Genomic DNA, 20,337 nt, shown 5'->3' with positions numbered 1-20,337 from the left:
AACTTTTTCTTCGGTCGAGCAACAATTAATTGCCGCATATTGTATACAGACTTTAAACCAAAAGGCAGAATGCATTTTAATCCTAATTTTGCTGCTCTCTTCGACATGCGCCCCGACTCATTGAACGCGTGCTGTGATTAGACCGGTTCCTACGAGGCCAGACGAGTTCGATTCTCATCCAGACCATTCTCCAGGTATCAAGAGCCGACTATCCTATAACGTGGTTTTAGTAAGGTAAAGAAGCCGTTACGGCTCGGTCCATAGTATTACTCGTTACGTCAAAGAAGAAGCAAATTTGTACGGGAAGATGTGGGCTTGAGTTGCTGCGCTCGGCCTCGGCACGTGGGGGATGCAAGATCATCTGTAAAACAAAGAAAGTAGGGAGATGGCAGGGAGCTGTAGGGTCTTATCAACCACGGGCTGCAATCGACTACGTGGTTCCACGGAGCGCTAGTATGTGGCCAGCTGGAACGCTAGGTAGTTTGACAGCTACGACGACAATCGTGGGAGCATCGAGTTCGAGTCAACCCAAATGATCGGGATCGTTTGCGGATGGTTCCGACCCGGTAGGTCGATCCGCACCCAGTGGCGGATCAACACAAGTGGATACCCTAAGCGGTTACACTAATGTTAGCCATTCGGATATGTCGAGCGAGAAGTTGTATGAGGAATTTTAAACCAGAGACAGATTGGGAAGCAATTTTAATTGTGACCAGGGGGGGGGGTCCTTTCCTCTAAGCCCCATGCGGCCGCTAAGTTAGCGTACTGGTTAATCAGCCCCTGCCCGCACCTTACTATTGTGTTTACCAAATACAGTTTACATGTTGTATACTAAACTATGCTGGCCTTATTGAACAGCATCACGAATTAAAAGGAAAGATGGTGGAAGGGAGAAAATGGGGGTAAAGGGGGGGGGGTCAAACAAGAGCGGAAGGAGGAGCGGGAAGGGTGATAGTCGAAGAGGTGAGATGAGAAGATGAAGGCGTGGATTGCGTGCGGCAGCGCAGAATTGTTCCAGAGCGACGATAGGTTCTAAACAAAGGGGGACAAGAGCGAAGCGAGCTGGAGGGAGCATACATGAACGGGAAGGACATACAAGAAGGAAGCAACATGATTTTTTTGTTAGTCTATGTTCTCGATTTACCCATAGCGGGATAGCCAGTCCTGGGCCAATAGGATCGAATGTGGCTTGAACGCAGGACGGTCATGTTGTTGTGTTGTGTTCGGATAGTACGACAACGAGGGGCAGCCAAATCCAGCCAAGCCATCCATAAAATGCGGGGACGCGTGGAGCAGCTTGGCGTGTGAAAGGACCAGCTGAATCACCGGCATTTGAGGCTCCCGGGGGCCGGTCGCCACAGTCAATCCCCGAGCGCAGCCGCAGCGCTATCGACTATGCATGCAGTATAAACGCCGCTTACGCATGCTGCGTCAATCGCCAGGACAGCGACGGGTCAGAACACAACTTTCTATGCCATCCTCCAGGCAGCGACATGGCCGCGCAGCACCATCCGCAACGATAATGCGTCTCCAAAAAAGGCGAGAGAAGGAGCAAGCCAGGCAAAGCGAGCGATGCATGCGTCAGCCAAGCCGGGGCGGGTCGCTCCCCGCTTACAGCAACGAGCGAGAGGCAGGGGAGGCGTGCCTTTCCCTCTTCCGAACAGTAGACCCCGGTAATTAGGATTAAAAGGGTACACCATGGTGGGTAAATCCTAACCTTCAATCCGGTGGGAGGGAGGGAGTGAGGGAGGGAGAGGGGTGGGAGAGGATTGGAGGGTTTGTACATTATTAAAGAAAACATATAATGGAAAGACAATATGTGTTCAATGCTATCCCTCATTTTAATATTTGACCTTCCGTTGACTTTAACTAAGCATTGGTTGGCTTAACTTGAGCGGACTAGTGTATTGAATTATCTGTTGTTTGAATTGTTTTTTTTTGCACAAGCGCAACTAACTGCACTAACAAATAACATAAAACCAGTACGAAGCATGCATTTAATCGAACCAGCAAATAGCTCGAACGGTAAATCGATTCCATCCACACGACAACTTGCGCGTTGATCAAATCCAGATTCGAACGACGGCGCTCTAGCCAACGCGCAATGCATCAGCAGCCAAAAAAAAACGGGAAGGAAAAAAACAATAACCCCAAGTCAAGCGCGCTCACACAAGGTCAAGCATTCGCCAATAACTGCTGGGAAAACGAAGGAGGTGGGGAAGGACGTCACTGAAAACGAGTATGATCTGGTAGAACGGATAAAGAAGACAGCAGATAAAAGCGATATCACTCCCACCACCATCATATGAACAGCTGGTGTGATCGCAACTACCGACCAGGAAGGAGTAAGGGGGAGAACAAGATTCATTTTTTTCTAGCCATCCATAAATATTTTTTTTGTGGCTGCTATTCGATACAACAACCCTGGGAAATCCGCCACAATTTTTTCCATAAAAGTCGTCTAAAAAAGTTCGCTTGGTCGAGTAACCTCTTAAACCGGACGTCGTGTGGACGTCGGGTGGACGTCCACACGACGTCCACACGACGTCGGAAATCTTCAATTTTGCGGCTAGGGATGCGTAAGCGGCGTTTATACTGCATGCATAGTCGATAGCGCTGCGGCTGCGCTCGGGGATTGACTGTGGCGACCGGCCCCCGGGAGCCTCAAATGCCGGTGATTCAGCTGGTCCTTTCACACGCCAAGCTGCTCCACGCGTCCCCGCATTTTATGGATGGCTTGGCTGGATTTGGCTGCCCCTCGTTGTCGTACTATCCGAACACAACACAACAACATGACCGTCCTGCGTTCAAGCCACATTCGATCCTATTGGCCCAGGACTGGCTATCCCGCTATGGGTAAATCGAGAACATAGACTAACAAAAAAATCATGTTGCTTCCTTCTTGTATGTCCTTCCCGTTCATGTATGCTCCCTCCAGCTCGCTTCGCTCTTGTCCCCCTTTGTTTAGAACCTATCGTCGCTCTGGAACAATTCGCGCTGCCGCACGCAATCCACGCCTTCATCTTCTCATCTCACCTCTTCGACTATCACCCTTCCCGCTCCTCCTTCCGCTCTTGTTTGACCCCCCCCCCTTTACCCCCATTTTCTCCCTTCCACCATCTTTCCTTTTAATTCGTGATGCTGTTCAATAAGGCCAGCATAGTTTAGTATACAACATGTAAACTGTATTTGGTAAACACAATAGTAAGGTGCGGGCAGGGGCTGATTAACCAGTACGCTAACTTAGCGGCCGCATGGGGCTTAGAGGAAAGGACCCCCCCCCCTGGTCACAATTAAAATTGCTTCCCAATCTGTCTCTGGTTTAAAATTCCTCATACAACTTCTCGCTCGACATATCCGAATGGCTAACATTAGTGTAACCGCTTAGGGTATCCACTTGTGTTGATCCGCCACTGGGTGCGGATCGACCTACCGGGTCGGAACCATCCGCAAACGATCCCGATCATTTGGGTTGACTCGAACTCGATGCTCCCACGATTGTCGTCGTAGCTGTCAAACTACCTAGCGTTCCAGCTGGCCACATACTAGCGCTCCGTGGAACCACGTAGTCGATTGCAGCCCGTGGTTGATAAGACCCTACAGCTCCCTGCCATCTCCCTACTTTCTTTGTTTTACAGATGATCTTGCATCCCCCACGTGCCGAGGCCGAGCGCAGCAACTCAAGCCCACATCTTCCCGTACAAATTTGCTTCTTCTTTGACGTAACGAGTAATACTATGGACCGAGCCGTAACGGCTTCTTTACCTTACTAAAACCACGTTATAGGATAGTCGGCTCTTGATACCTGGAGAATGGTCTGGATGAGAATCGAACTCGTCTGGCCTCGTAGGAACCGGTCTAATCACAGCACGCGTTCAATGAGTCGGGGCGCATGTCGAAGAGAGCAGCAAAATTAGGATTAAAATGCATTCTGCCTTTTGGTTTAAAGTCTGTATACAATATGCGGCAATTAATTGTTGCTCGACCGAAGAAAAAGTTTACCAAAATTTGTCCCAAATATACACATATCATAATACTGTGTTTGTGGTTGTGTTAGTCACAAAACGCTTTCCGTACAGTGTGGCACATCAACGTGCACGAATTTGTATAGCATTTGGTGTGCCAGAGACATTGCTTCTAACAATTTCCCTTTAACTAACCAAAAGATCGTGAGGAAGATGATCGTTCGCAGCCAATGCCATACACGGGAAAAACAAGGAGAAAGAAAACTCCCTCACGTGCGAGAAAGAGCAGCAACAACCAAACAGTAGAGCCGATGGGATTGTGAGAATGTGACAGGGCATCATCGTCTGTGAGCGAGAGTGAAACAGAAGACAGAACCATAATCTTCGCATCCATAATCAGCCACTATAATTTGTGTGTGTGTGTTCGCCCCATACAAATGGCATAATTTTTATTTTCGCTTGGTCGAAAATCGCGGCGAAATCCGTATTTTGCGGCTGGGGGAGAGTCGACGCAGCCATTTTTTTCCGGGAGATAGTCTGGCTGCGTACGTGCTGAAAATTTTGTTGATGAAACTTTTCAAACTGGACTCAATTGTGCTGCTGCTTTAAATTTTGCATCACTGAATCTTTTAGTCGGACATCAACAATATGGACAAACCTCTGCATATTCAAAATGCCTGTGTAAATAACTAATAACTAGCATTCAATAAATTTCACCGTTGCATCATTGTCTACGCTGGTCACCTTGTTCAGGCTAAGCCGTCCGCCGTCATGACAGCTGTGAGCGAATCGTTGCCGTACCTGATCTTCAATTGCGTTGTAAACGTCACACAATTTGTTGGAAGGTGTAAACAAAGCGGCCATTCGGGCAAAATATTCATGGGATTTTTATTTCTCTGATTTGCTACAGCCGGTCTTCTCGCTAACTAAACGATATCGCTCATCGAATAGGCTAGTAATAACGCGCGACATCTGCTACTGTGGCGGACAAACCTAGTATAGTGTAGTTATTGGAAGATTCAATCAGGCAGGCATGAACGAAAGGACGGTGCGGCGTTGTTTGCGGATATGTTTCGCATTTTTATGTGTTAACAGTGTATTTGCTTTTCCGGAGCAAGGAAAATGGGATTTTGTGTTAACGAAGGTATGTTTCTTTGGAATCGTCCATTCGAATGGTTTCTTGTATCAGGGCAAATGCACACGGGAAGGGGAGGGTGCCACGTTCAGCAGACGACGTAGAACCCACAGTATGGTGACGAAAACAAATGACACATATTTGCTGCTTCTTATCATTTTAGCGGAACACGTATATTCCAATACCGAAATCACTGTACGATGGATTCAGCATTTATGTACAGGGTAAGTGAAAGGCTGTAACCGGTCCGCGTTTGAAGTCGTCGGCGCGGGTTTGCTTATCATCACTGCCAACTTATCAATGACATTATACCGTAACTTCCGCATGTTTTCATTTTTTTTTGCATTTTAAAGTCACTTGCGAGGCAGCACAGACCCGAACGAGTGCCAGCCCGGAAGTACGTGTGAACATTTCCTGGAGCCTGCGGGAGCTAAAATGTTGGCAAGAATATGTGAGCTATGTGAGTGTGGTGATCGAATCTGCGAGCTGCTGCTACGTTCCGGATTGTAACTTTGTCTTACATTTGCCCTTTTTAGTCCTATTTGCTTCAGGATGAACGTTTTCCTACGCGAAACAACATCACGCAGATCGACTCTGCAGTGTATCCGAACGTGTGCAGCAATGATCGGCACATTGTAATTCCGGAAACAAAGTTCGCTGCAGTCAACAGTCCCCTTCCGGCACCGTCTCGTAGAAGCATCGGATCGGTAAGAAGCATCAATCAAAGTAGGCGAATTGAAAGCAGGAACTAAAGCGTGTACTGCTGTAAACCTCTTTCAGCCAAACAATGAACAGCAACCGGTGTTTACAGTGACCAAGGATGGACTTTACATCTTCATTTTGCGTATTGAGCCGGGAGAGAAGGATGGCGGCGTACGTTCGAATGGAGAGCAGGAAATGTTCGATGACTACACGGCGAGTGTACATGTGGAAATACGACGCCCGAGTGGCTATTTGTCAGCCGTTGATTGGCCGCTTTTACCGGTCAGTGTGGTGGAGTGTAGTATGAAGTACGACTGAGCTATTCATGCCCTACTCTCTCCAATTCACAGTTTTACGGAGCTATGTGCTTGGTTTATGTACTGCTGGGCATCGTATGGTTGACGGTGTCCTTTTTACAATGGAGAGATTTGCTTCGTATCCAGTTCTGGATAGGAGGCGTAATTCTACTGGGAATGTTGGAAAAGGCCATGTTCTATGGGGAATACCAAAGCATCAACTCAACCGGAGTGTCCGTGAAAGGGATGGTGCTGCTCGCGGAATGGGTGTCCTGCGGAAAGCGAACGTTGGCCAGAATGCTTGTGATCATAGTGTCGCTCGGTTTTGGCATCGTGAAGTACGTACTTGCCGGACTTGCCAGGTTGGTGTTCTCATTATATTCTCATTTACACTTTTTTTTTTATTAATTGTAGACCACGACTGGGGCCAATGTTGCATCGGGTCGTTGGGACAGGGGTGCTGTATCTGGTACTAGCGTGCGTTGAGAGCTTTTTGCGCATCATGCACACGAAGAACGATCCCAGCAACCAGATACTGGTTGCTAGTATACCGCTTGCCGTACTAGACTCCGCCATTTGTTGGTGGATTTTCACGTCCCTTGTGCAAACGACGCGCACTTTGCGTCTGCGACGGTATGTATGCGATGAACGTGCATATATTCTACGTTGCGAGTGAGTTTTAACAATGAACACGTTGCATTTTGTTTTTCAGGAATATGGTGAAGCTATCGTTGTACCGACATTTTACCAACACGCTCATATTTGCTGTGCTCGCTTCCGTGGTGTTTATGCTGTACTCCATTAAGGTGCACCGGTTCGCCGACTGCTTGACGGACTGGAAAGAGCTGTGGGTAGACGATGCGTTTTGGCACGTGCTGTTCTCGACCCTGCTACTCGTCATCATGATTCTTTGGCGACCGACGAACAACAACCAACGTTACGCGTTTACCCCACTGCTAGATAACCCTGAGGACGAGGATGATGGTATGTTTTGTGATTAAAATGATGTTCTGTGATGATAGGAGACGCCTTAAATTTGATATGAATTTAAATTTTAGAAGAGGAAGAACAATTCGTCTCCGACGCGTACGGTGTAAAGATGCGTGGCACAAGGAGCAACTCGCCGAAACCGAACGCCAAGAGTCCGACTACGGACGAGGAAAATTTGAAATGGGTAGAGGATAACATACCGGCTGCTATCGCGGACGCGGCGCTTCCAGTGTTGGATTCGGACGAGGAAATTATCAACACGAAATTTGAGGTCTCCAAAATGCAGTGAACTACTACACGGTCGATGGGGAGGAGCGTCATCGACATCCTATGTTATATAGTATAGAGTGTAGTGAAGTAAGCTTGCCAGGTAATAATGCAAACTGTTTCAGTACTTTACATTGAGTTTCGTTCTAATCGCTTACGCATTAGGAGCATACGCAAGGACATCTGCAAGACAGTATGGAATGGAAGGGGAATAGGTTTGAGTTCTAGTAGTACCTCCTCACCGGAGGTACTTTGCATATGCGATGCGACTGTAAGGTGATACTACTTCGAACGGCACTAGTCAAACGATATATTTAACGACCCACACACATTGGACACATTGGACGAAACGACGAACGAACGAACGAAGGATTGGGACATAAAGTATCGTACTATTCGAAGATTAATAGTATAGGGACGACGATAGAATTCGAAAAGACGGTTAGATTAAGTTCTTACGTGATTGGGGCTTCGTTCGACTTTTTCTTTGGCGTAAGTTGTACGCGGTGATTAATTTCGTTGCGTTAATGCATCCATTAAAGTCTGATTTGGTTCAATAGAGTAGCTAACTGTAATATCCTCTCGATTATTATTAGCTCGTGAGATACAATCAAAATTTGATTGTTTCTAAAACAGAGCTACTAATTGATATGCTGCAGGGTGTTTTCATAGTAATTTAATATTTCTTGCATACCTAGAACAGAAAGTATGTTGATTCGAAATTTTTCTTTCGTTTACACTGGGCTTTGACAAAAAAAAAACGATGGTGTTATAGTATTGTTTCTCTATAATTTCTATACATATAGACACTCGTCACATATTACACATATTAGGCCGGTCTCGTAGTACAGTCGTCAACTCGTACGACTTAACAACATGCCCGTCATGGGTTCAATCCCCAAATAGACCGCGCCGCCATACGTAGGACTGACTATCCTGCTATGGGGGGGAATCAATTAGTCACTGAAAGCCAAAGCCCACAAGTGGGTACAGGCAGGCCTTGACCGACATCGGTTGTTGAGCCAAAAAGAAGAAGAAGAAGATAGACACTCGTACGAGCCACAGTCTCCAAATTGTCCTTGTGCGATTGTAGAGAGATAATGACGCATGAAGTGTAAGGTAGCCTAATAAAGAATACGTCTAATCATTCAGTCCTAAATCGTTTTAGAGAATTAAGTTTGATAAAGTTTATCCGAAAGGACGCTAATTAACCACCGTACTAATCTAAATTACTTACCACATTCTGGAGGTCCAAAGAAAAGCTGCTTCAAAGTGTCGCACAAAACGGTGGACGTGGAATGAACTATTACCACGTATATGCCTTTTAAACGATACTATGAATCAACAGTTCTAAGTAGTTCCAAAAGTTACTGTTTTGTCAAATACATTTCCGCTCGTGCTCTTTTACAGATGGAAGATTTATCGATGCATTCACAAAATATATCTTTTCTACGTAAAAATAGTTTTTATTTTACAAAACAGACAATATAATACATTCAAATTTAGCAAACACCTTTGAAAGAAAGGTGTTTTGCATTACATGTTTTACCCTGCAACTGGGCAGTACAAAGGTACAATCTGGATAGGAAACGATCTTTGTTTGGATTTTGCGTTGTTTATTGTAACAGTAATTTAATGATAGTATTGTGATATATCAGTAGAAAGTTCATCTTTCACTGGTGCTGTTGCAGAAATGTGACAAAGTAAAAGGTTTTGCTCTATATTATCATTACTCTTTGTTACGCGTTTCTTACATTCAACTGATTTTCATAAATACATTTGGCATTCCGATCGTGAAACGATTCCGGTAGCATTCTTCTAGACATTCTTACCTCCGACAAGTCTTTGCGGTACGATACAACCTGAATATACACCTCACCTTTGAGCTTGTGTGACACAAGTTTTTCATAATATTTTCGTTTTCCTCTCTCCACCCATTAACACGGGGGTGTAATGGAATAGATTTCACTTTAAAGCTGAAGAAGTACGTGCAGTAGATGTTTGTGTGTGTGCTGCTGCTTATGTACAATATGATGGACCAAGATATTGGGAGAGTGTTGGCAGAGTTTCTCGCTATGCAAGGCAGTGGATTTTAAATTTAAATTTTACTCATAAGAACGATAATACCCACCATCCTGGGATTCTGTAAGGAACTGCTTTGAACTGCTTCTTGCGTATCAGCGACTGTCTGCAAATTCATTGTGCCATTGTGAGTACAGAACGCAGAGTGAATTGTTCTTGCATCTGAAGGACTTAACCGTTTGGTTTGATTTGGGTGGTATGTAAGTACAGTTACCGTGCACTGAAGCAGATTTGGACTGTGTTAAGCAGAGTGAACCAAACGCTTAGGAGGATGATGATGGTCGCCAGAGAGGTTTGGGCAGGGACTTGATGCGAGGAAACTCCGTTGTTTGCTAAAAATAGAGAAAAGCGGATGGATAAGACAGGAAGATCATGGGGCGATCATTAGCTATTACCTTGTACTCTATCCGCCCGGCTAGCAGTAGAGAGGCCGGATTTGCGCGACTCAAGAATGGGAGCCTTTTGGGGCCTGTCGCTTTCCATGCTTTCCTCATTGCTTTTCCAGTAGACGGTTGATATGGTAGCGAGGCACTGAACGAGACGAGAGAGCGAGTAATGAGCATGGCTGTGTTTGAACAGTTAAATACCTTTTACTTTGCCCGAGCAGAACACGCACCTTTAGCTTCAGGTCCCCTCGGCGGAAATGTTTGGGCTTGATACGAAATTCCAACCCCAATATTGAAGTCTCTAGATGATCCGGTGCGAGAGAAACTATTGTTGGATAGTGTTGAACGTACGCCGGATCGGCCAGTTCACTGTTGATGTACCACGCCAGCTGGACAGCTGGTTTTGATCGTGGCGAGGTACAATTGATTCGGACAAGATCACCGATCTGGTACCGGAGCCTTCCCCCGGATATGACGGGATCCGACTCTGGCAGCACTGTGGATGACACACACATCAGCCCATTAACGATGATCACTGAGATAGTAACAAGATGCTAAAGGGAAGGTAGCAGTTGCCTTACTCACCGACCACCATCATTTCGCCGTTCTCGGCGACGGTTTGAAAGGAAGGCGCTTCCGCCGATGCTTCGCAACGATATTTGCCACTAGAGAACAAGTTGATGGACTCCAGCATCACGTGACTGTTGGTAGAGTTTTGCACCTGTGCCGCCGCGCAAAAAAGGCGAATAAAAGGCAATTAAGTGGAATGCTGGGGGTGGGGTGGAAAGTTTAGGAAACACGTACATTCACCGTAATACCTTCCACTGGGAAGGTCTGTTGCGGAGGATCGTCCCGTGGCACGTAGCGATAAAACTCTCGCCCATCCTTGTACCACTTTACGGAGTACAGGGCTTCACCTTCCATATCATAGTGGCACTCGAGCTTGACGTCCTGACCTCGGATTGCGTGTTTGGGAACTCGCACTTCGGTCAGCTTAATGGCCAGCGCATAGTCTGCAACGTGGTAGCGTGTTAGAAATAAACGTTATAAAAGAAGTTGAATTCTATAGAAAGCGATTTGATATTGAACTTTCGTAGAAAATCACAGTTTTGGAGCGTGGGAACAAGCACCAGTTAGACGTGGATGGTTATTTCATATGACAAAATCAACACATTAGTTAACACCAGATGGTTATTGTAGTCTCTCTCACCTTCAATGATCGACAGCAGAAAAATGATCCATAAAATCAACACTCCATGCTTTTTGCAGCTGGCAGTAGTAGCGTGCATCACCATTGGGAAAGCAAACCAGTCAGCGATCGACACCGGCAATTGTTGTTCATACATAATAACGCCACACTACTTATATGTATCTTGGTACAAATGTCGAGGATCGGTTAATCATTGGTCATCGTCATCATCATCATCATCATCACATAATCCTTCGGAAAATCACTCGTTGCCTTCGAGTGCGATTCGGCCGATCCATCGCGCGTTTACGGAGGGCAAAGTAGGCGTTGTTAACTCACTGGGATTAGAGTTCAGTTTGACATTTTCACGCTAGCACACTTTCGTTTCGTTTACACAATATTGCACTTGTCCGTTTTTATTACCACTTTACGCGCTTGCATTCAGAATCCTGTGTCGAATCGAACTGTTTTAGGTGAATCGAACCCGGTAATTAGAGCCGAAACGCGAAACTGTCTTCCACCAACGCGAATACGGGAAGCCACATCCAATGTCCCCGAGACACGGGCGACCACAGGCAAAGTCAGAGCAATTGTGATGAAGTTGAACGGTACCGCACGCAACTCGCAGCTCCTCGGCATTCGGGTGGCCGATGTGGCCGACTTCGGGCCCCTTCTGTGGAAAGTGAGCATAATTCTCGCTCTCACGCGCGCGCTCGCGATTTGGTTCTACGGCCGCGTCATAAACTCCCACACACATACTCGCGATGCGTGTCAGCTGGGGCGAATGCGACCCAATGCGAAAGGGCGCAAGAACGAAACGGTAATAGGCAGTCGCGTTTTTTGTCCCTCTCCGAGAGGAACCGAAGCGTAACAAAAGCACGCTCTAGAGCCCTTTGCCCCTTTAGCCGATTACTGACTGCATCGTGTGTGTGTTTGTGTGTGAGGAGGGTTGCTTCGATGTGCCGGAAGAGTCCTTAGCATACAGCAGGGACCCCTGGACGTGATGTTGTGATGTTGTTCTAGCCTTCTTCTGGTCCAGGTCCAAGTACTGGTCACTCGAAACGCGGCACATGGGCAGCGGGGATGAGTATTTACGATACGATTTTAGGTTCATTTTTTGGCGTACTAAATTATGTATCTTTGTCGCCCCACACACACACACACCGAGGGCTCACAAATGAGTGTGGTGGAGCATGCGTCACACAGGGTTTTTTTTTGGTAGTGTTTCCAATAGTGGCGACCACTAACGGTGGGGACTGCAGTCAGCGACAGTGTGTGCAACCGGTTCAAACGGTTTGTTTGGCGGGTTGTCACACTCCCATTTGCCGGCGACTGATGGGTGTTTGGGCACGCATTATGACGCTGGTGGCCCCAGAATTGGTAAGAAATAATTCATTTTTCTCTGTGCCGCTGCGGCCTTCTCGGGTGCGTCTGGTCGAACGCAAGAAAAAGGTCCATTTTTGGTATGGCTTGGCGGGGGTAGCAGTAAGGGGTACCCCTCCACGCGTATGGAACCGAGCCGCGAGCAGCGCAAATAATCGATTAGACACGCATTATGCGATCATGCGAGCGGTTGGCTGGTGGTTCCGTACATATTGATGACTCAAAAGGCTGGAAAGAAGGGAAGCGTTCTATTTTTGAGAGCATCAGGCAATATGATGTCACGGAAGGTTCATGTTTCAGGGACACATTTTGACTTGAATGTCGCCGAAACCAATTCCGAATGGATTGGTTAGTTAGCTCGTATATGCTCTATCGCTTGGGTTAACACACGCTGATCGATTGGTTTTCAAAATTTCGTTCAATTGGCTCGATGAAGCTCGTGTTCGTACTTGGACAGCTGGAAATAACTTAATCCGAGTAGATTACCATGTGGACAGCGGTCGCTATAAAGCGTCAGCACAGCCAAAAATCAATGTTTCAATGCGTTTGGCAACAAACTATTGAAGAGCTACATATACATTAGCCGGTGGGTTGGGAGTTTGGGAAGAAAAATCCTATAATCGTTAAACTAACTGAACCACGCAAGGGGCACCACAGGGGTAAAGAGGACTTGAGCGTGCTTGAGCGCATAGGGAGAGGGGGGGGGGGGTTTTGTTGCAATTAATTATTCACGTCTAAATGTTCAAAGCTGCCGATTCGCAATCCGTTATGTTTATTGCCCGGTTGCCCGGCTGCGTGTGTGTGGCGCGTTTCCCGTTCCGTCCCGTGGGGGGAGAGAGTGGTACCACACATGTCTGCACGAACATTTTCAGCTTGTCAAGAAAAGCAATGCAAACAATGGCGCGAGCGTCGTGTAAACAGGGATATTTTCAATTAGCCACAGTTACTCGCTCACGGTACGGGGTTGGTGGTGGTGGAGTGGGGCTGGAACGTTATGCTTATGAGCCCCGTCTCGGGCTGGGGTTTCTTTGTGCAGCAACACAACAGCGCAACAACATGTTATTTATGGCCAATTCCTAACTAACAGCGATTTGCGAGCCCGATCGGTAAATCTCAATAATCTCGAGGATGAGGCGCGCTCTTAATAAATGCCTCTTGAAGCAACACACAAAACACGGGTAACGACTTAGACCTTGGAGAAGTTTCGGTACAGATCGTCAGCGAACTGATTGCCATACGATTTGGATTGGTGCGTATGCGTATCGTGCTCGTTTTGCACGTCAACCTGGTGGAAGCCCTTCAGCATCAACTGGAGTAGGGAGTGGGAGGGTAGGCGCAAGTACCATGCCTGCCTCTGGCAAGTATACAAAGCGCGTGCCAAGGAGTGGAAAACAAAACGCGAAGTTTTTAAATTGGGTCCTTAAAACCCCTCACACACACAAGTAGGCGGGATTTTCCCAATGTCGTGGAGCGTGGCGTAGGCAGGTAGCAGCAGTAACAGCAGCTGGTAGGAAGTAGTATTTGTCGAGCATTTGTGTGACCGATTCGTTACCTCCGGGCCATCATCGTGACCTGGGAAGATTGACGATTTGCACTGGACTTGCCCAGCGTATTGCGGAATCGCGGAACATGCTTCTATAACCAAATAGTGCACACACTATGTGCGTTGTCATGGCATACCAGGAAACAGGCCCGGCAATGTGAACGCACAGACCAAACAACACCAATTAATCACTGATGCGTTTTGGTGCGTTGTTAGTAGGCTGGGGTTGGTGGCGATGTGGTGCCACCGAGACGCGGCTTCAATTTGTTGCAGCGGGCGACCAACAATTGAAGCTGTTTGTTGCACACAGTGAATGTGGTGTATGATGGTGTTTCATTTTCTTTTCGAACAATTCGTTAAGCATGAGCATTTTTTTGTGTACAATCCTTTGCCTTCTTGCTTCTTTCTTCGTGCTTGGTGCCGCTGCTGTCTGTGCACTGTGGGGACGGCTTTTGGAGTGCTGCGTTTTAAATTTAACCCGAACCGATCTGTGTTTGCAGAGTGTTTCTGATGCTTGAGATGAGAACGCCTAAAAAAATGACATCTGTGGCCACGATGCACGATGGGCACGGGGCGTTAGCGTTGGTTTGGTGGGAGTAAGAAGTACCATCATTTTGTCACTTGTTTGTTCCCATGAAGTGTGGGTGCCCGCCCGGAAGCCCATCTACGGCAGCGGGGTTGGATGTATCCGTTGGCTTCTTAAAAAGCCGTAGGAAACAAATTACTTCAAACAAGATCACACACACCACCCTGTCGCTTTCACCCGCTCTATGACTCCGCTTCGTACGCAGCAATAATCGATGATGATTGAGCCGTGCACAGTAAGATCATCTTTCCGGGCTTTGGAGTGCAGCAGAGTGCAAGTCAGTAACAACGTGCTTCCATTGGAGTGTCATGCGATTTACGCGCCGTATTTGATGGTCAAAGAGGCAGATTTAGTGCGTCGAGTCCGTCTTTTTGAGAAAATGCATGCATTCACTCGTGAGATGACTAACAGAAGGGTATAACAAATTTATAAAAAAAACAACACGCCACACACACACACACACACACACACACACACACACACACACACACACACTTTAGAGCCCTGCAAAAGGGTAGCAGCGGACGCAAATGGAACAGCGTCAGTGAAATGCATTAGCGTTATGGCGTGAATGATCGAGTTTAATGGTTTCGCTCTCGCGCTCTCATCCATGTTAAGTACTTTTCAGCACTTTGGAAGGATGCGCATTGAATCGGTCTGTCCTTTCCCCGGGCTGGGCAGCATGATGGTCCCACGCCCGACGACAATGTGTCGTTCGTAGCTGCTTATCGCTTAAGTGTGGTGCGTAATAAAAAAAAGTATGTATGTGCAGTAGGCGACGCACGCATACACGCTATCGGTGGCATGATCGGTGATCAATGTATCAACACGTGTTGCTTTCGCGAATGGATAGAGAGAGAGAGACAGAGAGAAAGAAAATGAAAGAGATAGGGAGAGAAAAGAGCGAGTAAAAGTGTCGCGATCGAAAATAAAACGCCAAAATTCAAACGGTTTTATCGGATCACATCGGAAGGCGAGAGTGTCGCGAATGTTGATAGACCGCGCTCTCTAATTGAAACCATATGGCGATTTGGTGGTGGGTGATGGTGGTTCCGTTCGCTGGAGAGGGTCACAATGAAGAGGGTCGATATGACACACCGAACAAGACAAAAAAAGCGACACATGACGCGCATTTAGTGTTAAATTTCATGGCCGGCAAAGGGCGATCCGCTCACTGTTGTGAGTGATGGTTTGTAAAACGAGGGTTTTATTCCTTTGTCGGGGTGGTACAACAATTTTGGTATTGGTTTTGGAAGCATCCATAGCACTTCATATGCAGCATCGATTCGATGTGTAATAGAGGAGAGGTTCGAATCGAGGTGAAGATCGAGAGGAGGACTGCGTACATTCGGTAGCGTTGTTACGATCATGTGTGTAGAAGTGTACCACGGAAATGGGAGTGATGCTAAGAGCTAAGCATTTCTAAGCACCAGTTCGTTGTTTTTTCTTCTGCTTTTCACTGGCTTTTGTGGTTTGAACGGGTGGAAGAGGACGTCATTAATCACAGCAGGGGTGCGTTCGACCGTGCGTGCGTGCGTGCGTGATTTACGGCGTTCGGAGTAGAGTCGTGCAGTGGGCGCGGGCGCTCGCTCGCGCCATACAGAACATACAAATATGCTTTACGTAAACAGAGGGCAAAAACAAGAAGCAAAACACTAAACAATTTTCCAAACCAACGACCTCTATGACGTGCGCTCGGGGAGGAGAGGAGCGTGATGCATTCGCATTACGGGGCGAGGCTTCGCCGAGTTCAGGGCATTCCCAATAACCTGGTTATTGACTGTTTATCTTGCGTGTGCCGATGTCCGATCAAATGCACGTTACAATTGGCGTTACGGGCTGCGTTCTGTGTTTATTTCACGCTCGTTTGAAATAAAATCGATCCCTCCTGTGGCAGGCCCTTTCACCCAAAACCCAAAACATTGGGATAGGGAGGATCCTTCGGACGCTTCTCACAAAATTACAAATACAACGTGTCTATTAAATGGCTTCCTTGTGCTTCTTCTTCTTCTTCTTCGTCTGCCTCTTGTGCCTACGTATTGTTAAATGTAGGCTAACAGCGCTCTCAACAGTGGGTAGGGCCAGGGGGGTTTTCGATTGAATATGTTACTCTTACTCCCGTTCCGGGAAGTTCGTTCCGGCGAGAAACCTAATCGCCACCCCCTGCAACCCCTATCCGCATGTGTGCTGTCCGAAGCCGAGACAGTGACACGCAGGCAGTGAAGGCCACTCACGGGGGAGGGTGAAAAGTGCAAGTCAATTCCCTGTTTTTTCTGCAGGCAGGCTGGCTGGCTGGCTGACTGGTTGGCTTGCAATTGGGTTTCCGTAGCGTTTTATGGTAAACTGTCGACACCCCCCCTCTTGGCAGGATATGTGTATTCCATATCCCGAGCATGAGTCATTATGGGTATTTGGGAAAGACAGCGGGGGTCCGTTTAAGGGGTGCGTTGCACGGGTCGCATTACTCACCGTGGCGGGCGCACATTGGTGAAGGTGAGAACACAGCTGTCATTAGGCAGGAATACAAATAATGCATCACCGTATTTGAGGGAGGATAAGAATGGACAAATAAAGGCAGGTTTAAACACCCTTCAAGCGCAGGAAAAAATCGTCTAATGGTCAGCCGGACCGGATGGTGATGGGCTGGTCACAAACGGGGCTGCACAAAGGGCGCAAAGGGCGATTTAGCATGCAGCAGCAGTTGTGCCTTAGCAGGCTTGAAATTAGCAACACTCGGACGTGTAAGTTTGCGATGAATCATGGGCAAATAAATAATTTATGCATTTTATTGCAGGTTATTTCTTAGAAGCCGCAAAGGGAAAAAGGACACGCCAAATTCAACCAAAAGACAACACAACAGCTTCGTGGCGTTTCCTTCCGCGTTGCAAAAGGAATCTTGCCTCACACTACAGATTGCATTAGACAGGGCAGGGTGTGCTCTTCTGGCCGGGGATCCATGGCCAAAGTGGATGCTGAAGGTTGAACGAACGAACGCCAGCGAACGCCTCTGTGTTGGGGAAAAAGCTCATGTGCACATGTATACCGCAAAAAAAAACAAAGTGGAAAGGGACACTTCTGCACTTCAGATGGGACAAAAGCGTACCGAACCAAAGTGTCCCTCTTTTGTCTCCAGTCACGTACAGCAGCAATGCACTAACTAGGTGAAAAAGAGTTGTCTCCATCAGAATTACGTGATGTGATGATGATGGTGCTGCTGCTGCTGCTGCTGCTGCCTCCTTGTCGTTCATTGTTTCATTACACGGCAGACAAACTGGGTGTCGCTTGACGGTGTCTCCACGGTACTTCCCCACAGTCGCCCAGCCGGGTTCAACTGTTTGTTTTGCGGCGAAGATTTTTGAAAAGTGTGCAGCAAAGTAAACCCTCACATCCCCCGCGCGCATGATTTGATTGCGCACAGGTTTATCAACGGGTCGCGCAAACACCACCCCCAACCAGAGGTCCCAGGTTTATATACTTCTTTTGGACCACAACCATAACAACAGCAGCAAAAGAAAGGGACATAATTTCCTTCCAAAAAATACCATTTGCACGCGATCGTCACGTATATATTGTGTGTGTGTTAAATTAGACTGATCCTTGCAGGAATGATTATGGATCGCAACAACCAAATCTTCCGTTTTTGGGACAAACAAACTGCGCACAAATGACAGCCGAAACCCCCATTCATCGGGACACTTCTTGGGATTTGGTGAGGAACGGGCGTTTAGAAGATGCCACTTTTGGAAGTGGCTAATTGGCATCAATTTATTCTTTGGCCAGTGCTTAATTGTTTAATTGTACTGGAAACAGGCAGAATGTCGCTGTTTTCGCTTGTGAGTGGTTGCTGTTGCTGCTGTTTCTGTGTTGCAAAACTTAAAGAGATGATTATGGAGCGGGAAGCAGTTCTTGGTATTTGTGTGCCTGTGTGTGTGTTCTAATCAGTCCCATCATCCCCCTCACAGGAAGGTTGACACAGGCCAGAAATGTTGGGAAACCGTAGCTTGAACACTTGAACTGATAAAATTACATCAGCAAAATTAAAGTAACGCCAAAACATTCCAATGATAAAACACACACTCACGGTCAAGTCATTATTGTGTTGGAGAGGTATTAAACTCTTTTGACTGCAAAAGTTGGCACTTTACTCTTCCATTCGTGCGTGCCACTGCGGGCTAATGGAGAAATAATGGATTAATCAGTGACCCGTAGTGGACCCCGATCCGTTTTCGATCCGATTCCGATTCCGATCGGGCCGAGAACCGCACTTTAAGCTTCACACATGCACAAACACCCCCCCTTTTCATGCGGCATGGAATGCATTATTATGGCATGGCAAATTTTGCGAGCAGCGGCGTTACACGCGCGTTCTCATAAATCACTCCCGCCCTTTTTCGCCCGATCGGGGGCCTTTGAAAACCGCTGCGCTGTGTCCTGTATGTGCTACACTTTTAACAGCATTTTATCGACTGCCGAGTGAGTGAGTGAGGGATGCCTGTGTGTGTGTGTGTGTGTTTTTACAAAATAAAGAAACGCGAAAAAAGCTCTTCACCATTTGCGTGATGCCCGGGGTTTTATGCGTATACGTGTGCGGGGCGCGTTCGATAGAAGAAAGCGCGTTTGTAGAGGCAATATATTTAATCCTTCGTTGAACTGGAAAAATCGATTCCGATGCACTTGCATTTTTTATACCACTTTTCGATGCCACCCACCTCCCATCACCACCCACCACCATTCGATAAAGCGTTGGGGTGCGCGCTGCAGCGCGCAAGAGTTGCAATTGCAATAAAAAGAGGAGCAAAACCGATCCGTCGACGAAAAACGATTCCATGCGGTTTTATATGCGGTGCTGGAGTAGTGTCCGCTGAGCAGACGATTTGGCCACCGGGTCGGATGATTACAGTGCAGCACACACACAGACACACATACACATTGGATCATATTTGTGGGAATGTGGATAGATGTGGAGAGAGCGAAAAAAACAGCATTAGTTTTACACTGTTACCTTTCGTAGTGTGGTGTACTGGCTCTGTTGGGTGAACGAAAGATAAACTGGGCGCAATTTTGGGGAATAAGATCATAAATTTGAGTTTTAAAGCCAATCAAGTGTACGTTACGGTTCGCTGTTTTGTGTTCTTATTTTGTGTGTGTGTGCGACACGAAGTGAAGAACCCACGTGTAACCAGAAGGTACGCCCAGAGGGACCACAGCAAATGGGTAGAACCACCACCAACACGAACTAGACAGTTAATTTACCAAAACCGGGCGTCCGATCACCACACCCACCACCAGCACCAAGACGGGATTCGGGGTTCGGCGGGATGTCTTAATTTACGCCCTATGCGCCTTGCCTTTTTTCCAGCCTCTCGCCAAGCGGAACCATCAATGCAATTGGAAGGGCAAACAGAAGACTCGTAAATGTCACAAACTCTTTGATTGACTTCTTGAGAACATCTCCCATCCCTCCCTTTCCGTGCGTGGCCAAAGGTAAGCAGAGAAGGGGAGTGGCACCGCCGGCAGAACAAGAACAAACCCGTTGGCGCGCGATCGTTTAATTTATGACATGAACGGAACATTTTGATTGAATTTCGAACGCACGGCGGCGTTCAAAGCGCATCGCAAGCGCGAGATGACCCTTTGCGCACGGCCACGGTTCATCTTTTCCTTCCCTATTGTTTTACACAACAGTCCGTTGCAAATAATAATTCCGTTAATGGGTGGGAAGTTCGGTCGGTAGATAGTAGCTTCGAAGGCATCGGAAGGGCTAATTGATTGATAGAGAGCAGTTGATCGCATTGTCGTCGTCCGAAGTGAAC

The 20,337-nt window shown here is 47.2% G+C and overlaps 2 protein-coding genes across 2 annotated transcripts in view; one reads left to right on the top strand and one right to left on the bottom strand.

Moving 5' to 3' along the window:
* The window catches only part of LOC120900462, a 31,502-nt gene extending 23,386 nt beyond the window's left edge, over nt 1-8,116 (top strand). The window contains exons 13-19 of the mRNA XM_040307499.1: nt 5,474-5,560; nt 5,637-5,807; nt 5,881-6,084; nt 6,153-6,436; nt 6,513-6,731; nt 6,811-7,082; nt 7,157-8,116. Of these exons, the coding sequence (XP_040163433.1) occupies nt 5,474-5,560; nt 5,637-5,807; nt 5,881-6,084; nt 6,153-6,436; nt 6,513-6,731; nt 6,811-7,082; nt 7,157-7,377 (1,458 nt within the window). The 3' untranslated portion in view covers nt 7,378-8,116. The remainder of the gene's footprint in view (nt 1-5,473; nt 5,561-5,636; nt 5,808-5,880; nt 6,085-6,152; nt 6,437-6,512; nt 6,732-6,810; nt 7,083-7,156) is intronic.
* Nucleotides 8,117-9,038: 922 nt separating this feature from the next.
* Nucleotides 9,039-12,206, bottom strand: LOC120900461. The gene is made up of 6 exons (XM_040307498.1): nt 11,034-12,206; nt 10,628-10,836; nt 10,409-10,544; nt 10,054-10,319; nt 9,833-9,968; nt 9,039-9,769 (listed from the first exon to the last, which is right to left on the bottom strand). Exons 1-6 carry the CDS (start codon nt 11,167-11,169, stop codon nt 9,648-9,650), a joined length of 1,005 nt encoding a protein of 334 aa, XP_040163432.1. The 5' UTR covers nt 11,170-12,206; the 3' UTR covers nt 9,039-9,647.
* Nucleotides 12,207-20,337: the final 8,131 nt, after the last annotated feature.

Source organism: Anopheles arabiensis, chromosome 3, assembly GCF_016920715.1.
Source record: "Anopheles arabiensis isolate DONGOLA chromosome 3, AaraD3, whole genome shotgun sequence".
NCBI lineage: Eukaryota > Metazoa > Arthropoda > Insecta > Diptera > Culicidae > Anopheles > Anopheles arabiensis.
The sequence above is the reverse complement of the archived record's forward strand: the minus strand, read 5'-3'. Positions and strand labels throughout refer to the sequence as shown.

Bases quoted from the DNA above. Each gene is read 5' to 3' on its own strand.
- LOC120900461 (XM_040307498.1), bottom strand. From the start codon at position 11,169: ATGTATGAACAACAATTGCCGGTGTCGATCGCTGACTGGTTTGCTTTC. The intron at 10,320-10,408 runs GTGAGTAAGGCA...TGTCATCCACAG, and splicing joins CGGCGAAATGATGGTGGTCG to TGCTGCCAGAGTCGGATCCC. The intron at 9,770-9,832 runs GTAATAGCTAAT...CTCTATTTTTAG, and splicing joins CCGGGCGGATAGAGTACAAG to CAAACAACGGAGTTTCCTCG.